This window comes from Paramormyrops kingsleyae, chromosome 22 (assembly GCF_048594095.1).
Source record: "Paramormyrops kingsleyae isolate MSU_618 chromosome 22, PKINGS_0.4, whole genome shotgun sequence".
NCBI lineage: Eukaryota > Metazoa > Chordata > Actinopteri > Osteoglossiformes > Mormyridae > Paramormyrops > Paramormyrops kingsleyae.
The window spans coordinates 15003218-15019568 of record NC_132818.1 but is presented as its reverse complement, the minus strand read 5'-3'; the positions used below and the strand labels follow the sequence as shown (position 1 = coordinate 15019568).

General features: G+C 51.2%; 1 protein-coding gene across 2 annotated transcripts; it reads right to left on the bottom strand.

Moving 5' to 3' along the window:
• Positions 1 to 46: 46 nt before the first annotated feature.
• Positions 47 to 16351, bottom strand: srebf1 (sterol regulatory element binding transcription factor 1). 2 transcript variants are annotated; one of them, XM_023821785.2, is made up of 19 exons: positions 15993 to 16351; positions 13493 to 14014; positions 11267 to 11439; positions 10853 to 11002; positions 10530 to 10748; positions 10184 to 10298; positions 9914 to 10083; positions 8688 to 8889; positions 8338 to 8522; positions 7433 to 7694; positions 6870 to 7036; positions 6485 to 6653; positions 6031 to 6139; positions 5821 to 5930; positions 5555 to 5687; positions 5161 to 5326; positions 4485 to 4676; positions 3369 to 3480; positions 47 to 3111 (listed from the first exon to the last, which is right to left on the bottom strand). In XM_023821785.2, exons 1-19 carry the CDS (start codon positions 16096 to 16098, stop codon positions 2891 to 2893), a joined length of 3483 nt encoding a protein of 1160 aa, XP_023677553.1. In that variant the 5' UTR covers positions 16099 to 16351; the 3' UTR covers positions 47 to 2890. The 2 variants fall into 2 exon arrangements, with proteins under 2 accessions (XP_023677553.1, XP_023677551.1); XM_023821783.2 differs by having other exon boundaries at positions 47 to 3114; positions 15993 to 16350.

Genomic DNA, 16351 nt, shown 5'->3' with positions numbered 1-16351 from the left:
TTCTTGAAATCCTCTGTCATGAGAAAGCACGTCAAAAAAGACCAGGTTACAAAATTTTAATTTTATTTACATTCTTAAAGTGAAATCAATGAGCATACAGTCTGACAGAACATCTTAGTTAAAAAAAAAAGAATTCTACCTCTTTGATATGTTCACACTCACTACAGACTGGTTTTTCAAGCTGGGCCAAATGCACAGCTGTTCGTAAAATTTTGTCTTGAAATCAGATCAAATACCTAACAGGCAGAAAGGCTATGAGCAGATCAGGGATTTCAATGACCCTGCAAAAACTGCGCCTGCAGCCAGCAGTACAAGTTGAGCATCGACATAAGACGACCTCATCTGTTAATACCCCTTCATCAGTCACCCATTCCCAGCATTCAACGTATGCCAGTTCATTGCTTTATTTGCTTAGAATTTTACAATGTAATTAGGCAATCATTTGCGTAACTATCCACAGGCAATATGCTCCAGATTAAACACCTGATTTCCGACACAGTCCTCACGCATGGAAAACTCTGAAGACGACACGGTCGTTCTCTTTCCGAGTGTGTCAGAATGTCTTTACGGTAAAGCTCACAGCCCTCTTGCCTATGATGCATGTGTAACATTCTTGTAAGGCCGCTGCTGAGCCCCAAGCACTACCGATGTCATCACCGTAACAATGCGAGGACACCGCGTGCGACTAAGTGCTGGAAAAAATGCTGTTTTAAGGTAATTTTGGCATCACCTGAGTGCCGCACCAGGAAACTGTACAATGGGAGTTCAATGGGAATACTGTCACGTATATGCTGAGGTTGGGGGCTTTCTGCTTCTCTAGACAGATGCCACTTTCTGACTGGAGCTCTCTGCACATGCTCAGTCTCACCTACCACACACTTCTTAAGAGGAAACCCCTCCAATGCAAGGGGCTGGAGTGGGGGTTTGGGGGGGGAGAGGAATAACAGTATAAATCAATATAAATGAAAAATGCTGATCACGCAATCTTTACACAATCGATAAATATACTATTTAAATATTTACAATGAAAGCATATCAAAGTGTCAGAAAAAAATACCGTAATAAAGCCTTTCTCATTTGAAAATATTAAGCCCAGTCTGAGTAGTGCAGGTTAGATCTATACAGAACAACATAGAACACTGTCACCCAGTTAACAGCAGCACAACCAAATCAGACAGAGCGCAAGACAACAATCCTGAAGTAAAAGTGACGATGGAACGCTATTAGAATTTAGGAAAAAGGGATGCTGCCAGTCTAAACACCATTCTCTGTAAGACACTTAATGTGGGCTTTGTTACTGCAGTGCACGTTCAAAGAAAAATAAATTAATTTCGAGGGACTATAAATAAAAATAAATTATCACACCTGCAGCAGAAAACAAGCTTAAGAAAAGCTTGTTATTATTATTATTTTTAATAACGTTATTATTTCTAGCTATTTTTAGCTATTCATAAAACGTGACCTCTGACCTCTGAGGTGGTTACCATGTATGACGTGTGACAGTCACAGGACAGAGCTGAGGACATCCCTGTTAGTGCATTCTAATGACCGTCTGGGGGGGCCTGCGCCTGTAATCAATTTTGAATCTGAAAAGTAGCGCGAGGGACAAATACACCCCACTAAGCTTCCCACAACACATGCAGTAATATGTATGTTTATTCCACGTACAGACGAAAAACATACGTGACCTGATTAATTCAGCAATAAAGCTCAATACTTTCCCGTAGGAAAAAAAGGCTGATGACCACGTTACCCCCACTGCATGCTGGGAATACTGTTTCTGCAAATCCACAGCTGGTGATTCCATCATGCCACACAGAGACCAAAACTGTGTATTAACGATGACAGCAATATCGTTCACTAGGGTAGCAAGAGGTTTGTATCTGTAAACTTTATGCTAATGGAAAACCATGTCGCCTGAGCCTAATACGTCGACAAGTCAAAGCTATAGCCAATCGCGACTTTATGAAGTAGCTCCCTAGCCGATATAGCAGGCATTAAACCGAAATGGCACAAATTTCAAACAGCTCCTGCGTCTCCCCAATACGTGTGAGCTTTAGCGAGCGAGTGTATGTGCTGATTGTTTTAATCTGAATTGTTTCCACGTAGCAACTGTATTAACGCAGGTCGCTAACTTCAGGGCAGCGGTTTCAGTTTGGCGCTTTCCGGAAGATTTGCAGAACGGAGGAAAACACGATGCATTTATATCACGCTGTAGCCAGCTAAATGTAACTACATGGTTTAAAGGAAGGCTAGAAAACAGCAAGCCCACATCCATGTATGATATATATCAGTGAACAAAGTTTAACGCGACTCTACTGCAACTTGCTAGAAATAAAAATAAAAAAACAGTGAAATGCCATGGAATGAAAGTGATCAGTATTCAGCTCAGTTAGTCAAACGGCCTCTTCCGCAGCCACCCACAGCGGCGGCATGGCGGTTCTCGCTGCCCCTCGCCCCCCCAGCACTCAAGCCGTGTTGTGATCTGCAAAGGTACCTGCGACCCCGAGACGCTCAGCCGGCCCAGAACACTCTGAGCACCCGCTGTTGTTGTACGGAACCAGGAGCCTCGGGTAAGACGGGCACGCTGCGATCGGGAAGCTCCATTTCACGTCGACTTGGGGGGAGGGTGACTTGCAACATAGACAAATGATCACTGGACTGTTTGTTTGGACTCACTTGATAGGATCAAGTGATCCGTGTCATGGACAAAGGAATTTCAAAGCATCACTCCTCCAGTTTGATGGGGGTGGGGTTGTGTGGGTGAGGGGGGATTTGTTCCTGAAGCTCATTTGCATATAGAAAGAAAGGTGTGCGAGGGAGAGACCGTATCGGAACGCAGGTGTGTGTGTGTGTGTGTGTGTGTGTGTGTGTCCGTCCATGCGAGGTTCTAGGTGGATGTCACAGTGGTGCCGCTGCCTAGCCTGATGATCATCTGCTGGCAGTCGTGGAGGGTGCGCTTGTCGCCCAGCTTCTCCAGGGTGCGGGCGGCGTCCGCCAGCATGCCCACGCGCTGCCCCGGCGCCGACAGGAAGGACGGGGGCAGGTAGCGGCAGGCCAGCATCACCGCCTCCGCCTGTTCCCGCCGCCCCGGGCGGGTCTCACTCTCCTCTGCTGACAGGCGAACAAACACAGACACATGTTAGCATCCTCCCTCTCACCCCGATCTCATGACATCACTATTTCCAACACCAAATGGTTTAGCTTTAATTTTTTTAAGCTTTTGGCACAAAATACAGCTTTAGTGATGGGGGGGTCCCACAACGTCTGTTTTCCAGAAATTGCTCCCGGTAGGGGTCATTCCCTCCAAACGACTTTGTGCATGCGTGTGGCAGATGCCCCCTTCCCAGCTGCAGGCCCCTCCTCACCTGTCCTGGCCCCCGGGGTGACCCGTCTCCTCAGGCTGCGGTCTAGGAGCTGGTGGGTGCGCGTGGGGCTGGCCCCCGCCATCAGGCGCGCAGTGGCCTCGTGCAGGAACAGCTGCGGGTGTGGAGAACAGGGTCGCCCGTCAGCTAGGCTACGTACCATCAGCAGTCCACTCGAATCTGCCTAGGGCGACTCTAGGATTTCATTTAAGGTGGGGAGCGTTCAAGGGGCCATAATTCATATGACGGGGCCAACCTTATCATTAGCCAATGATGTGTTTTGAATCAGTGAGTGCTGGGGGGGGAGGGGCACTCTGGGGGCCAATCAGCTTTCAGCTGGGGCCCCACCACTGTATAAATGGTGCATTCGTTTTTCTCTCGGAACTCGGAAATTCCGAGTTGAGTGACATCACGTCCGACAATCTCCCGTTCGAGCTACCCACATCTCGGAACAAACATGGCTGCCTCCATGAACACGTTGCTGTGTGTTGTTGCTTTATATTTTAGCAGATTTGGAGTTTTCCAAATGGAGAAAATGGAGAAATGGAGATTTTTCCGAGAGACAAACAAGAAACACGAACCAGTCAAACCACATTAAAAGCTTTATAAAATATTTTAGTACATGCAAACGATATTCTTTTTTCGATCGGTAAACAAACTACAAACAAACCAAGTCGCCATGTTGAAATTACGTCACAGGGGCAACTCGGGCAACAAAATCTGGTCCGACTTCAACGTCATAAAAGGGGCGTGTTTCCGACGGGAAGTGACGTTTTTCGTGACGTTTCGTGACGTTTTCATCCGAGTTCCGACTTGGAGAGAAATAATCGAACGCACCAATACCCCTGCCCCTATTACAGGAAGGCTGCCGGATTAAATGACCCGTGGTCAGCAGAGTGATGTCACTGTTGGGCCCTTGAGCAAGGCCCCTAACCCCCAATTTCTACAGGGACTGCGCAACCCTGCTTTCTCAAAAAAAAAGTATGTCACTATGATCAGCTACACAAAAATAATGTAATATAATATGTAGTTTGGGACCACTAAGCTGTTCCTTCATACTTATATCATCATTTAATTCGACACAAACCACAACCCCCCCCCCCCCCCGCAACACCTCACCCTGCGCATGGCCGGCCGGAAGCTCTGCGCCAGCTTCCTCAGTGAGCTCAGGTCCTGCTGGAAGCCGTGCAGCTCCAACGCCGAGGCCTGCACCGCCCCCTGCTGCTGGGCACTGGCCACTGCACACTGCTGCTGGCGCCACACGTTGGTGCGGGTCACCAGGAGGAGGTCACACAGGAGCAGCTGCAGAGCCTGCAAGGGGAGGGGCATACGGACACACCCCTCCTCTTAATTCATCCCTTGCAGTTATTACCATATGTGTCACTCAGCAGTTGTACATAAAGCAATAGGGTGATTCCTACAAAAGGAATGGCTGCGAATAAAGCATTTTATAGTGCAAGCTTATTCCCCCCAAAAAAGTAATGAATAAATTGCTGTGATTCTATTAAGAGCTGTACAGTCCGTCTCCCCCCCCACCGACAGGCAGATGGAAGGTTACGTGATGCAGAGCGCAGTGAGGGTGAGGGGGGGTTGGGTACCTGGGACGGCGGGGCGGCTCAGTGCTGTGTTGCACTGCAGTGACATTGCACAAAGGCAGACACATGCAATGCAACTACAATGCACCACAGCACTGGCCAGGAAAGCACGCAGCTGGCACGCGGGACGTCGTGGGTCATTTTCGACGCTGCCGCTTTGACATTAACCGCGGGGGGAGGGGGGGGGTTGTCATGGTTACCTTCTCGATGTTGTTGCTGTGACAGTGGGGGCCCAAGTGCAGGCTGTCCCTGAGCAGGCAACTGGCCCTCTCACCGTGGCTGAGGCTCAGCTGATAGTTCTCTGGTTTGGCCAGCAGGGCGCGCACTGCTCGGAACACACTGAGAGCAGCTCTGGGCAAGGGGCTCCTGAACACGGGAAGCGGAAAAAGCCATCAGGGACGAGACGATACGCCGGGACACACCGGGGGACAGTGTCATTAAATGAATGGGTCGTAGAACCCCATGCTGGGCGACCCAGAGCGGCCACAACAGCCCAGCCACGGCAGCCCAGCCACGGCAGCCCAGCCACAGCAGCCCAGCCACGGCAGCCCAGCCACAGCAGCCCAGCCACGGCAGCCCAGCCCGCTCACTCACTCCGCAGCCTGCAGACTCTTGGGCAGGTGCTCCACCGCCGGGTACAGCCTCTCGGCGGCGCCGTCGTCACCCTGCAGCCAGTTTATCATGACCACCACAACTTGGGACCACCATTTGGAGTGCGGGTCACAGCCTGGGGGAGGGGGAGAGGGGTCAGAGATCATCCGGTCAGCCTGCCATCATTTAGAATCACCACGCTACTAAAATAACAAAAAAGGTCTGATAACATTCTGGAATGTTCTCTGTGACCTCAGAGCGGCCCTTACCGGTGACGGTGGCCATGTTGGACCCCACAGCGAAGGACTGCGTCGTGGCCCCGGCGGCGTCTGAGGAGCTGGTCAGTAGCTGGAGGTACTCTAGGGCGTCAGCATAGTCTCTGTCGGGGGCAGCAGGAGCGCGGGGGGGTGGTCATTATAGCAGGGGGTGGGGGGTGGGGGGTGGCGGGGCTCGCCATGGAAATGACGGGGAATCCTCACCCCTCACTGCTACTGGCCGTCGACTCCCCCTGCGGCTGAGCCACGCAGTACAGCGCCTTCTCCAGCAGGTGCTCCCGGAATGCCTGGGTCACTTGGGCCAACGGGTCGACTGCGGGAATGAAGCGACAGAGATAAGCATCTGCTCCTCATGGCCCAGGGAGGCCGCCTCACCATGCATCGGCTCGGAATGAGCCTCCACACCACCCCCACATGGCTGTTATGTAATCAGTAAATCCCTGACTGGGCGAGATGGTTCTGCTTGCAAACCGGCAATGCTCGCTGATGACAGAGATCTTCCGTTACCGTGTCCAGATAACGCATTTGTGTATGGCCCCCGAAGTTTGGGCTCCCCCTCCTGGCCCCTGGCAGTCACTACACTAGCGGGAGAGGGGGCCTAGAAACAAGAAAACGCCCCTGACCCAAGCCCATGGAGAATGAGATAACAGGTTCGGACCCGTGTTGCCGGCCTGGCTGTAGATGCTCTCCTTGGGGGTGCTGCGCACGGTCCAATCGCCGTCCACGAAGAAACGGTGGCCCAGAGGGTGGCAGAGCCACTGCATGGCGGGGGGGACGCTGCCACTGGGGGAGAGGCAGGCCTGCCGGGCACTGCTCAGGAACAGCCTCTACGGGGAGACATGCCACCACCAACTGTTAGCATTTAGCCGCTAGTGCTAAGCCCTGCCAGAAGGGGGCGCCACGTGTGACAGCATGCTACTGCTCTAGGGTCATGGTTACTTGGGTAGGAACATTAAAACATACACCTGCACAACACGGTAATGCCTTTAGGGATAAAAATGACGAGGGGACATAATCCAGGGTGAGGCCCAGCTGTGACTCACCGCAGTGAAGTGCAGTGCCCTCGGCAGGCCGGCCTTGATACGCAGTGCGGCCGACACATACACCTCGGCCAGCGTGGCCACGGGCAAGCAGTCGCCAGCGCACTCCGCCAGATTCACCGCGCTCAGAGCCATGTGGATCGCCGACAGGTGGCTGCCGCCCAGCTTGCCTACGTGGGGGGGGGGGGGAGGGGGGAAGGGCGTGGCTTCAGATCTTACCCGATTCCATCACCTCCCGTCAAAACCGCTCACCATCCATCCGTGAAGAACCTAGCATTTAGCGTTACTGCTAACACACTAGCACATCGCGAGAGTGTCGACTCGTGGTGCCCCCCCAGTGGTGACACTAAAATGTGTCCCATTAGTGCACAAGCAGGGCACCACATTTATATAATAACTATCCTGGACGTGCAATGAGTCACAATCTAAATAAAAAAAGTGCATTTCTGTGCCTATTCACAGCCACAAACTTCCTTTATGTGACATTACTGTCATCGAAAAACCGACCCCAGTCCCCGGGGCAGCATGCAGTCACCGCACACACTGTGTATTAATACCAGACTCACCAGTCATGTGCAGCTGATGTAGCCGGTGGTAGACCAGGGCGCCGTCGCGGCTGCTCTTGCGGGCATCCTCCTGAAGGGGGCGATCCGAACGCAGGCAACCAGCCCTACCCACCAGCCAGCGGCCCACCCACAGGCGCTGCAAGAAGAGGCGCAGTGCCGCCCACAAGGCTGCACAGGCCAGGTCCAGCTGGGAGGTGGGTAGGGGCCGGCCCAGAGCCTTCAGGCAGGTCCACAGGTTCTGGGAGGCCTGGGCAAAGTCACCCTGAGCAGAGGGAGGAGAAGAGAAAACAGAGTCAGAGGCAGAGAGAGGACGGAATCAGAGGCAGAGAGAGGGTAGAATCAGAGGCAGAGAGAGGGCAGAATCAGAGGCAGAGAGAAGGCAGAGAGAGCACAGACTCAGGCAGAGAGGAAAGAGGCAGAGAGAGGATGGAACCAGAGGCAAAGAGAGACAGAGTGAGAGGCAGAGAGGAGTCAGAATCAGAGAGTGGAGGCGTGAGCAACTGCAAAGGTTTCTGGAAAAGAAACAAGCAGGATAGATGACTGACGTAGGACAGGCTGAAGGAGGACAGGAATGGGGGGGCTGAGTGGGAGGAGGTGGGAGAGGAAGAGCAAAGGAAAGACAGCAAAACTGCGGAGGAAGCAGCTACAATATTAGGCCTGATTCTACAGGAACGAGGGACAGCGGCCAGGAAGCCAGTCAGAAAGGGAGAGTGCGGGATTTAGGATTTCGGAGGATTAATTAGCACTAATCTCATCAGAAGCATGGCCTCGTGGTACGATTACAGGCGCCTTGCGTGTACCAAGATGCACCAGACTGGGGCGTACAAGCGGCTCCCGCCCTACCGGGCCTGAGCACCCCTTACCCGGGCCTGGGCACCCCTTACACGGGCCTGAGCACCCCTTACCCGGGCCAGGTCCAGGTCGGCCTGCTTGCGGTGCCTCCAGAAAAGCACAGAAGAGCTTGAGTGGGGCCTGGTCACTGGTTCGCCATACACCAGCAGTCGGATCAGGACGAGTGCCAGCAGAACCACGTTCAGGAGCCAGACGGACAGGGTGGGCAGCATCCAGTCGAGCCAGCTGGCCGTCTCCACTGCGGGGCGCAGGACAGAGTGAGGGGGGGGGCATTTTGTAGAGAGCAGGGTCCATCTCCACTTCAAATGAAGCCCCAGCAGCTAAATGTGCCATGCTGCACATCCATTCATCTATCTATTTAATCTATCCATCCATCCATCCATCACAGCAGGGTCCTCCACACCTTCGAGATGGCCCAGAATGACCCGACCGCTCCCAGCATGCTCAGCAGATCCTGGGGTGCCCCTGGTGGCCACCCCCCCATAGAACAGGGAAGCCAACGGGTTCAGGGACAGGAAGAGGAAGGTGAAGGTGCAAAGGGCCATCCGAGAGCGGTCAAGCATGCCTCCGCCGGCCGGGGGGGCGGCGTCCGGCTTCACCGGCACCTGATGGGTTCAGAAACGGAGCATATAAGGTCATCAACTAATTGAACCATGATATTTCCCAGTGTACAAACAGTTCTTCATTTGAGTCTCTCACCACACCAGGTACCGTCCTTTTGGTACTTCAAGGTTCTGAAGTACCAGTTTTCCACTGGTGTAAAAACTGGTACCGGCGCCAAATGACTTCACAAAATGAGATGGGGGTATTCCGTACTAAATAAAAAAAATTGCTGTAGTATATTATAAGGCTGGATGATGTACGATATTAATACTGACATCACATGTTATGCACATCCGATTCTTACATTGCTAGTCAGCTCTATTAAGATCAGGCTTTTGTTTTTTTGTTTTTTTTTTGCCCAGACATTACAGCGCAGGGAGTTTAAGCTTCACTCATTTTCATAGGAAAAACGGCAAGTTTTGCAATTTTAATGATTATTCCTTTTCAACACTATCTAGTATATGTAAAATCAGTTTAAAGTTCACCTCCACTGCTTTTGCATGAGTGCTGCATGCGTTCTCCGAGAATCATAATCATTGTCCTTGTATATCATACAAAATACTTTATTTCTTGTCATGCCAGCCTGATCGTGCTGTATCTGTTCTTCCCGACCAGATCGCAGTTTAAGCTTGGGTCTTTCATTTGTCCGTGCAACCATTGTTATTACATTTAGATTTTTTTACTTACTACTTTTTACTTGGTCTCTGACGTTTTTCAAGACGGTGGTTGTATTGTTTTAGAGGCATGCTATTTGCTTAACCAATCAACAAAGACAGTATTTCAAGTCCCACCACAAAGTACCGAAGTACCAAAGAAGTACCCCAGCTGGTTTGGCACTTTAGGTACTGGAACCTTTGGTCCAGAAGTCAGTGGAAAAGGGTAAGTACCAAAAGTACGGTGCCTGGTGTGTTGGAAAAGCACCCTTAGTGAACCAGTTCAGGTTGCTGGTGCAAAGGTTCAAAGGCAAATTCTGGGATTTGAACTAGCAGCTTTTTTCATGATGCTTTCTCGGGGGGGGGCGGGCACCTTGGTCTCATCCCCCATGGGGCTGTCGGGCTCCGAGTCACTGCTGCAGTGGGAGAAGGGGCTGCTGTCCCTAGGCGAGCCCACGTCTGAGGGCGGGGGTGTGGGCATCTCGCTCTTCACGCTGCACGGCGGGTCGTCCACCTCCATGGCCACCAGGCCTTTGAGGGACACTGCAGACGGGGAGGGGGGTGAGAGGAGAGGTCAACAATCCCAGGCGGACGCGGGGCATGGATGGCGGGGGTGGTGGGGGCGACGTACGGCCGCACTCACTGTTCTTCTGGGAGGCCATCTTCAGGGCCATGTTCTCCTGCTTCAGCTTCTGGTTGGACTGCTGGAGGAAGCGGATGTAGTCGATGGCCTTCCTAAGCACGGCTGACTTGTTCAGCTGTTTGGGGGGTGGGGGGGGGGTGGAGGGGGCGAGTATAAATCTCAGCTAAAGCAAAAATAACACCATTTAATCCCAAAAATCCACTGTCTGGGGATCTTATTCTCTACTCAAAGCAATACTGAAGATACTGAAGCCACCCGAAGCTGCCAGAAGCTGCTTAATGCTCTCAGAAACTTCCGGAAATTGTCAGAAACTGCGTGAATCTTTATCCTTTGCCATCGTTCGTACTTTGGCTTCCGTTCCAGCCACCAGGTCCTTGAGCTCGATGATCTTGTCGTTGATGGAGGACCTGTAGCGCTTCTCGATGGCATTATGGGCGGTCCTCTTCTCGCCCTTGGGGGGCAGGCCCGTGGCCTTGCAGCCCACGGCGAGGCGGTTGATTGGCAGCTTCTCAGCATCCACCATGACGGGCACCGTGGTCAGGATGGTGCCGCCGTTCATCAGGGCCTGTCGAGGCGGGGACAAAGTGTGAGAAGGCACCACTAGATGGCGACAGCAATGGTCTGGCCACAGACGCCTCCCCTGCACATGACTCATTACTCATGCCGTACCTGAAGCGAAGTGCTCTGGACAGAAGACGTGGAGGTGGCCAGGGTGGTGATGCAGGGCGATGCCATAGTCGTCACCACACTGCCCACTTCTGGCTTCAGAGCAGTCAGCACAAGGGAATCAGCCTTGAAGAACTGGGGTTGGAGGAGCACCTGAAGGGAGGGGGGTGGCCTGGAGTGAGGTGTGGCAGCGGGAACTCCCCCAAGAAGCGGGCACGAATTCCAGACTCTCTAACAGCCAAACGCGGTTCATTTAATTCAGTGTCAAAAAAGCACATTAGCAATGCTAAAAAAAATTAGCATTGCCCACTGACAACTGCCAGTAGTAATCCTGGGTCACTGGTCTTGAGGGATTCGCCCAGAATCCAATCAGATTGCTAGCAAAAGGAGACACAACGCATCAGGAGATACACTCACAGGGACCTGCTGGACGTGCGGTGATATGGCCTGCGTAGGGGGGCTCGACGCAGTGGCCAAGAGGGGCTGAGCCGGCACTCCCTGCACCTGAGTCTGGATGGTCACTGGCTGGATGTGTTGAGGTGAGGTGGACAAACTGGGAGAGGGCTGGGCGGGGCTTCCTTGACTGACAGCTGTGAGACAGTGTGAGGAGCAGGGACAGGGAATTCAGGATAGTATCACCCATCAGGTTCTAAGCACCCTAATTTGCGAGCAAAAATGATTAATATTATTCATCTAACTGTCCTGCCAGGCAAACGTTTTTGCCTAAGGCTGTACACGTATGAATTTCCTTAACGCTCACATAAAGAAAACCTGACAATCCGCTGAACAAACTGCACAGCTTAGGACGCTGTCCCTGCGATCAGAAGGTCATTGGCTAAAATCCCATGGTTGGCAGAGTGATGTCACCACTGGGTCCTTGTGCAGGGCCCTTAACCGCCAGTTGCTCCAGGGACTGACTGAGCCAGCTTTCTCAAAAAAAAAAAGTCAATAAAAGCATATGATAAATAAATAAAACGTAGATTTCACCAATTAAACCAGGTGCTTCCACAGTACACAGGCTGCCTGGTAAATAGTCCAGGTAACCTGCTGGTGATAGTGAGGATTATCCCAATTATCATCTGATTACGGCGTAAGGAATAGGGAGAGTGATGTTCACCCGGAGCTGGGAGCAGCGGGTCGGGGTCACGGCAGCTGCCAACAGCAACCTGCTCTTTGAACCCGCAGGCCACGTCCCGCACTGCACGGTTACCTAACGCGGCATTCGTCTTCAGCAGGGGCTGGCCGGGGGGGGGTTGCGCCGGTCTGGCACACATTTTCGGAAGGCGTCCCTTTGCCACCCTCCAATGGTCAGGTAGGAGGATCCCACGTGTCAGCAAGGCGACCTCTGAAGTCGCAGTCAGAGCCAAACATGCCGACGGCCTGAGCATATGCCATTACTCAACGGGGACACCGCAACACACTTTGGAATTTCATCACCTGATCACTAACGATGGCACGTCTTCGTCATTCTCGTGCCTCGTCCTCTCCTACAGAAAATCATGCGAGGTCTCCACATACAAGCCATTTAAATGAAGATTCTACACGTAGGATCATAATCAACAATTAAAATGCTCCAAATACACCTAAACAGGAACAACGCTACCAGAAACCACTCAATCTGCACAGAAGATTGAAAGTCATCTGCTGATGATATATTTAACAGTTTTACAGACAATAATATTCCATAGGGTAAATGATATAGACCAATCAAAACTATCTTCTCATCCACGGTTCACAAGTTCACTGACTAGTCGAAGAGGAACGCAGCTTTGCCGTTTTGATTTTCTTTCCAGTTCGGTCTAATCTTCCCAGGTGGTGTTTTGCAAGAGTATTACATAAATCTACACCTTGACATAAATGAGCCTACCTTTCATTTCCTCCCAGAGCTTCATGGGAGTAAAAACTGCTCAAGGACAAGGCGGTAGACTGACGGTAACCTCTGAAAACGCCCAAAATAAACCACAAGTTCACAGAACAGAATAGAACAGAAACTGCTCCTACTTTACTGTTCCTGTGAGGAAACTGGGTAGCTTTTGCAAGCGCCATCCTGCTCCCCATGAGAGACCAGACACACGTATATACAGGTGAGTGAAGTTTAGGGGTCAGTGGTCTGAATCAGCCAGTTTGCCAGCCACAGGATTCAAACTCACGACCATCCGGAAAAGGGCACACACATCCTAAACTCTTCTTTCCGTAGGCAATACTGTTGTGGAGTGTTTAGAACCTGCAAAGCCACAGTTCCAGGCTGCTCGGCTTACACATGTACAGCTTACATACAGAAATACTTATTCTTAGACTTAAGTCCCCTGTTTCAGTAAGGAGTCAGGCAACAATGCATTTCACAACATATGACTGTGTACCTTACAAATAAAACGTCGAAACTACAAAAGCCGTTAAGACACACATCATCCAAATCAGCAGCTTAATTAATGAAAAGTAACAGTGACATGACGAGCATGCATGGCTGTCTTCAGGGGGCAGCTCCACAGCTGCTTAATGACCAGTATGAAAGCTAAAACCTGCAGCATAAACGTGACCGGGGGGGGGGGGGTTACCTAATCAGATGGGGAAAGACCATAGCAAAGGTCGGGCAGGAGCAGAGTAAGCGTCCGCTGACTGCATGGGCATCCAGGGCCCGCTTACCTGTGAATGTATTCTGATTGGTGTAGCCGGTCTGCACTGGTGCCAGCTGCTGCAGTGACGGAGCGACGGAGGTGAAGAGCGTCTGCGTGTTGGTGCTGATCACCTGGGCCATCCCCGCCGCAGGGTGGATCAGAGACGGCTGGCTCACGGGATGCAGGGCTGCCGAGCTCGCCGGCGTCTTGGCGGGACGCACCGCCGGGCCCGGCTTAGCTGGGGGAGTCGGGGCCAGGGGACACAGGGCCGGGGGAAGGGGAGCCGGCTGCTGGAAGGCAGGAGGGGCCTGGAGTGCCTTGGAAGGAGGAGTGGAGCTGGGGACAGTGGGCGGGCCCAACAGGGCATCCAGGTGAGGGGTACTGCCAGGCTTTCGGGGAGACGAGGAGGTGGAAGAGGAAGATGGAGATGAGGGAGAGGAGGTGGCATGGGAGGGGGGAGGAAGGTCTGGGGGCAGAGGCACGCCACCAAACTGCTGTTGCTCAAATAGTCCCGGAAACTCCATATCATGGTTCAGGTACTGCAGCATGTCTGTGAAAACAAAGGCGAACAATCCGGTTACAAAGCCGCATTTTGTGCAATTACACTCTCACTTCCTATACCACAAAAATACACTCTGGCTCATTGACAGGTACAGCCACTCCGGGAAGCACCCATCAGGCTTCACAACTAGTATTAAAGCAGAACCAACACCCTGCAGCATACTACCAGACATGTACATATTTTAGTCAACAGACACTGCAAAAGCACTGGCTTCTCTCTACTGACACTGCACTGTTGTTGCTGATAACTGCCTGTTTATGATGCCTCTGACATGGTCAGTCACGGCCAGGGTGCTGAAAAGCAGCGAAATGTCACTTTACTGGGGGGGAGGGGGGCTGGTTTGTTTTCCTGCAGCAACAGAGGGGCAAGGCCCCCGCCCCCGCCCCCCCCCCACCTCAGTCTCTGCAGGCCGCCGCAACCACAGTCCATTAACCGCGGGAGGAAATCTATTACCAGCTTAACGGGGCGCTAAAAGTCATCAATACCCGGCTGAAAAATTCAGAAGCGTTCGGGCAAGAAAAGGATAGAAGTCGATGCTTGGATGTTTGCCGAGAACGTAAATGCTGCACCCAGTGGGCATGAAAACGGAGCATAGAAGCACCATCCCACCCGCTCTGTATTCTGACACCGCAAGGCAGATTAATCATTCAGGAGACTGGTCCTTGCAATAGGCTATCACCACACAGATGATTAGAAAATAGTTATATATAAACTAATAAAAATAGCTTTTAAAATAATATTGGTAACAGTAATCATACTGGGAATTTTGGAACATACATAAACAAAATTAAAAAGTACTGCATATTATGCATCATAGGATTTTTAGAACAGATAAATCCCAAATGTACATATTTTAAAAACGAGCATCTATGAGATCAATTAAATCGGCCATAAAAGAGACCGATGACTCATCACGCACCATGGGGCTAAATGTCGGGGTGCGAATGACAGGGATCTCTACCCGCAGGGGGGAAAATAAATAAATAATCAAAAAAACATAAGCGGGATCGGTCAGGCAATGTTGTGTATGAGGTGATCGCTGACAGCCAATGGGACGCGCCCTAGACGCTTCGCCAGAAGGACCCGCCCCCGAGACTGGAAGAAAGCGCGTCTGTTAGCTGCCGCTTCCCCGAGACCAGCGACCCGGGGTTACTATCGGCCATTGTCACCAACCACTCCGGCGAGGGGTTACCAGCGGGCAATGCTAACGTTTTTAGCATTGCTATTGTGCTTTTCAGCACACACCTTATTTGTATCTCGCAGCAAAACTATTATAAATGAACAATGCGTGCATTCGTGAATAGAACGTATGCGCCGTAGTTATAAATAACTTGCTGTCTACACTATGCTTTAAAATTTAAAAGCTTAGCTTTGTGTCAAAGGAAACCTGGTAGGATAATCCCTATACACAAAGACATTAAAATATGACTGAAATGTGTTTGCTTGTCATTAAAAATACACAGTACAGGATAAAGCAGCGTATTAGTAAATTAAAGCCAACATCTTTCGGGTGAACTCGAGGAAACGCACGATAGTAACCTTACATGACGTCATTTACACAAGTTTGAAGGGGGCGGGGAGCTCGCATAGCAACTTTACCTCATGCTCCCCACACCGAACTGCAAATCTGCGCAGAATAATGCACATTACTACATGGGATGTCACGCCTTTAAGCTGCAATATGACATACGTACTCACTAAAGATGATGGCTGGTATGGAGCCTTTTAGATTTGCCAGCTAGATGCATTTCGCTTTCCTCAAAACATATCAATGCAGCTGTTAGCCGATTATGCCGGTGTATCATTACTATACTAGCCGCACGCACAATCGTGAGGTCTATTAGCCACAGTTATACTGTGGTGACCACAAAGCCTATACATTTCGTTGGCGATCCTAGAATATTCTGCAACTGTAGCCCCCGCTTAGTTACACCGGGTCACGGGACACTCACGATCGGTGTCTTACCATCAATGTCGCTCAGCAGCGCTGTGTCAATGTCGCTGGGATCGCTGAGTGAGATGCTTGGGTCCAAGCTCTCCAGCGACGGATCGTCAAACGACAAGTTGTTCATCTTGACTTGTTTTAGAAATGTATACCAATCACAATCGATTCCGAATGTCTACGATGTGCCATTCAAATGACAGAATTCTTGCCGTTACAACACGTAAAAGTAAGCAGTCGAGTACACTAGAAGACCTCAAAGTACATAACTTAGTACTGATTTGTCTACCTATAAGCAAGACTCTTCCGCCTCCATACTGACACTCAAAGCAAACTTGTCTAAACACTCAGTAATGAGTGTGCACTAACATGCTTGAGGAGGA

Bases quoted from the DNA above. Each gene is read 5' to 3' on its own strand.
- srebf1 (XM_023821783.2), bottom strand. From the start codon at position 16,098: ATGAACAACTTGTCGTTTGACGATCCGTCGCTGGAGAGCTTGGACCCA. The intron at 8,890-9,913 runs GTGCCCGCCCCC...TGAACCCATCAG, and splicing joins CCATGGGGGATGAGACCAAG to GTGCCGGTGAAGCCGGACGC. The intron at 8,523-8,687 runs GTGTGGAGGACC...TGCGCCCCGCAG, and splicing joins CATTCTGGGCCATCTCGAAG to TGGAGACGGCCAGCTGGCTC.